The sequence below is a fragment of the Simochromis diagramma genome, unplaced genomic scaffold, assembly GCF_900408965.1.
Source record: "Simochromis diagramma unplaced genomic scaffold, fSimDia1.1 OVJJ01000483.1, whole genome shotgun sequence".
NCBI classification, from domain to species: domain Eukaryota; kingdom Metazoa; phylum Chordata; class Actinopteri; order Cichliformes; family Cichlidae; genus Simochromis; species Simochromis diagramma.
In genome coordinates, this window is record NW_024386835.1 from 8,207,384 (window position 1) to 8,210,375 (window position 2,992).

A 2,992-nucleotide genomic window follows, 5' to 3' on the forward strand; every position below is an offset into this window, starting at 1 on the left:
CGACAGCCCGAACGCTCGCAGAGGAGGAGCGCTGCTCGGAGGAGCAGGAGGGCGAAGACGACGAGGTAGCGGACCATGGGTTCCCGGGCGGTGTGCGCGGCCTACGCAATCACGGCCAAGAAATTCGGCTGCAATTATGCCAGGCTGATGGCTCGCAAGGTGAGCCGGAAGGCAGAGAAGGAGACAAAGACACAGAAGAAGAAGAAGAAGAAGCAAACAAAGAAGACGAAGAAGACGTCGACTGCAGGCGGGGGGTTTCGGAGCTTTGGCGGGAGGACGCCAGCTGTGCTTCAGGTGGCGTTGATGATCTTGGGCACGATCGCGGGCATTGCGATGTCAGTGAAACTCGCGACGCAGATGTAGCCGACGATTATTACGATGATGACGTTGATGACGATGAAGAAGAAGACGAAGACTATGAAGACAAAGACTACGAAGAAGAAGAAGAAGAAGAAGACGACAAAGAGGAGGAGGAAGAAGAAGAAGAAGAAGACGACAAAGAGGAGGAGGAAGAAGAAGAAGAAGACGACGACAAAGAGGAGGAGGAAGAAGAAGAAGAAGAAGACGACAAAGAGGAGGAGGAAGACAACGACGACCTCGACCTGCGAGGACGAGGCCCCACCGAAGAGGCCATGGCGGCGGCGCGAGACGAGGCCTCCTCGTTCATGGCCTACTTCCCGCCGGAGATAGAGGACTCGGTGATCGCCATGACCAACCTGGAAGCGGACAGGCGCAGGCCCGCCATCGACGGATGGAAGCCCATGGGCCGCGTCGAGTTCCGAGCCTACGTGGGGCTGCTCGTGCTCGCCGGCGTGTACAGGTCCCGGGGAGAGGCCTGCGAGAGCCTGTGGGACGCCGAGAGCGGCAGGTCCGTGTTCAGAGCCACAATGCCGCTCAAGACCTTTCGAGCCTACTCGAGCGCGCTGCGCTTCGACGACAGAGAGACCAGACGAGCCAGGCGAGGCGAGGGCGGCGGCGGCGTAAGCGATAGCTACGACAAACTGGCCCCCATCAGAGCCGTGTGGGACGAGTGGTGCGCGAGGTTGCCCGCCATGTACCGCCCGGGACCGGAGGTCACCGTCGACGAGAGACTGGTGCCGTTCAGAGGTACGTGGTGTGTGTGTGTGTGCGTGTGTGTGTGTGTGCGTGGCGTGCGGATGAGAGGAGGAAGAGGAGCGGGAACAACGACAACACTAGCTTTCTGCTATCGTCGTCGTCGTCGGGTTCTGCGGCTGTGCTTTTACACGACTTTATCGTCCACGCTTGCACGTGTTTGTGTTCTCGGTCAAACTCACGTCTCTCTCCCTCTCTCTCTCTCTCTCTCTCTCTCTCTCTCTCTCTCTCTCGCCACCAGGAAGGTGTCCGTTCAGGCAGTACATGCCCAGCAAACCGGCCAGGTACGGGATCAAGATATGGGTGGCGTGCGACGCGCATTCCAGCTACGCGTGGAAGATGCAAGTCTACACCGGCAAACCCGACAAGCGCGGCCCTCCCGAAAAGCACCTGGCCACTCGAGTGGTCGTGGACCTCACCGAGGGATTGTCGCCGGGACGCAACGTCACGTGCGACAACTTTTTCACCTCGCGCGAGCTCGCCGACAGGCTCTGTCGCGAGAGAGGCCACACCGTGCTGGGCACTCTGCGATCGAACAGACCCGAGATCCCCAGAGAGCTGCGCTGCGTCAAGGGCAGGGCCGTGGGCTCCGTCGAATCCGTAGTACTCGGCGGCTCCGCGGGACGAGGGGGAGGAGGACGACGAGGGCCCGACACGATCATCCTCTCCTACGTGGCCAAGAAGAACAAGAACGTGCTGCTCCTCACCACCGCTCCTCGCTACCACCACCACCACCATCGCTCCGGCCCCGAGCCCCGGCCTAGCCGCCGCATCAGCAACAGCATCAGCAGCAGCAACAGAAGCAGCGGCAGCAACAGAAGCAGCGCAAAACCGCCCTTGGTGCTGCATTACAACCCAACCAAGGGAGGCGTCGACAACCTGGACAAGGTCGTGAGCACGTACAGCTGCAGGAGAAAGACCTGCAGGTGGCCCGTGGCCCTTTTCCACAACATGGTCGACGTCGCGGCCTACAACGCGTTCGTGCTGTGGAGGGAAATTCACCCCGACTGGATGGCGGGCAAGCTCAACAAGCGAAGGCTCTTCCTCGAGCGACTGGGCAAAGCGCTCGCGCGCCCCATGCTCGAAGCCAGGGCGTTAGCGCGAGGAGGAGGCAGAGGAGGAGGAGGCAGAGTCGCGGCCCGAGGAACTACCGCCGAGGCCGACGGTGCCGACGCCGACGAGCGCGATGCTCGTGCCGCCTCTAACGCTACGCCACGCGACTCCTCTCCGGTCAAGAGGCGAAGGTGCCGTGTGTGTCCCAGGAGCAAAGACGTCAAGACCAAGATCCTGTGCCACGAGTGCCGAGTGCACGTGTGTACACACTGCGCCGTCACGTACTGTCCCAACTGCGCCGCTTCTTCCCGCACCGCCGTTCCCCAGACGCCACCGACGCCGTAATAACACAAGCGCCCCGCGGGGGTCCTAGCAACCCCCCACCCTATCATCGCCATCATCATCATCATCATCGTCGTCATCATCATCATCATCATCGTCATCATCATAACACATATATGCCCCGGGGGGGTCCTAGCGACCCCCACCCTAATCACCATAACACACATATGCCCCGAGGGGGTCCTAGCGACCCCCACCCTATCATCATCATCATCATCATCATCATAACACACATATGCCCCGAGGGGGGTCCTAGCGACCCCCACCCTATCATCATCATCATCATCATCATCATCACATATGCCCCATGGGGGTCCTAGCGACCCCAACCCTATCATCGTCATCATCATCATCATCATCATCATCACATATGCCCGAGGGGGGTCCTAGCGACCCCCACCCTAATCACCATAACACACATATGCCCCGGGGGGGTCCTAGCGACCCCCACCCTAATCATCATAAAACACACATATGCCCCGGG

The 2,992-nt window shown here is 60.3% G+C and overlaps 1 protein-coding gene across 1 annotated transcript; it reads left to right on the plus strand.

Annotated features, from left to right (window-relative positions):
• The first annotated feature begins 632 nt into the window (after nucleotides 1–632).
• Nucleotides 633–2,511, plus strand: LOC120731518 (piggyBac transposable element-derived protein 4-like). The gene is made up of 2 exons (XM_040028553.1): nucleotides 633–1,107; nucleotides 1,355–2,511. The coding sequence occupies exons 1-2, from the start codon at nucleotides 633–635 to the stop codon at nucleotides 2,509–2,511; spliced, it is 1,632 nt and encodes a 543-aa protein (XP_039884487.1).
• Nucleotides 2,512–2,992: the final 481 nt, after the last annotated feature.

Coding starts and splice junctions, on each gene's coding strand:
- LOC120731518 (XM_040028553.1), top strand. CDS start 633: ATGGCGGCGGCGCGAGACGAGGCCTCCTCGTTCATGGCCTACTTCCCG. Junction 1,108..1,354: donor GAGACTGGTGCCGTTCAGAG/GTACGTGGTGTG, acceptor TCTCGCCACCAG/GAAGGTGTCCGTTCAGGCAG.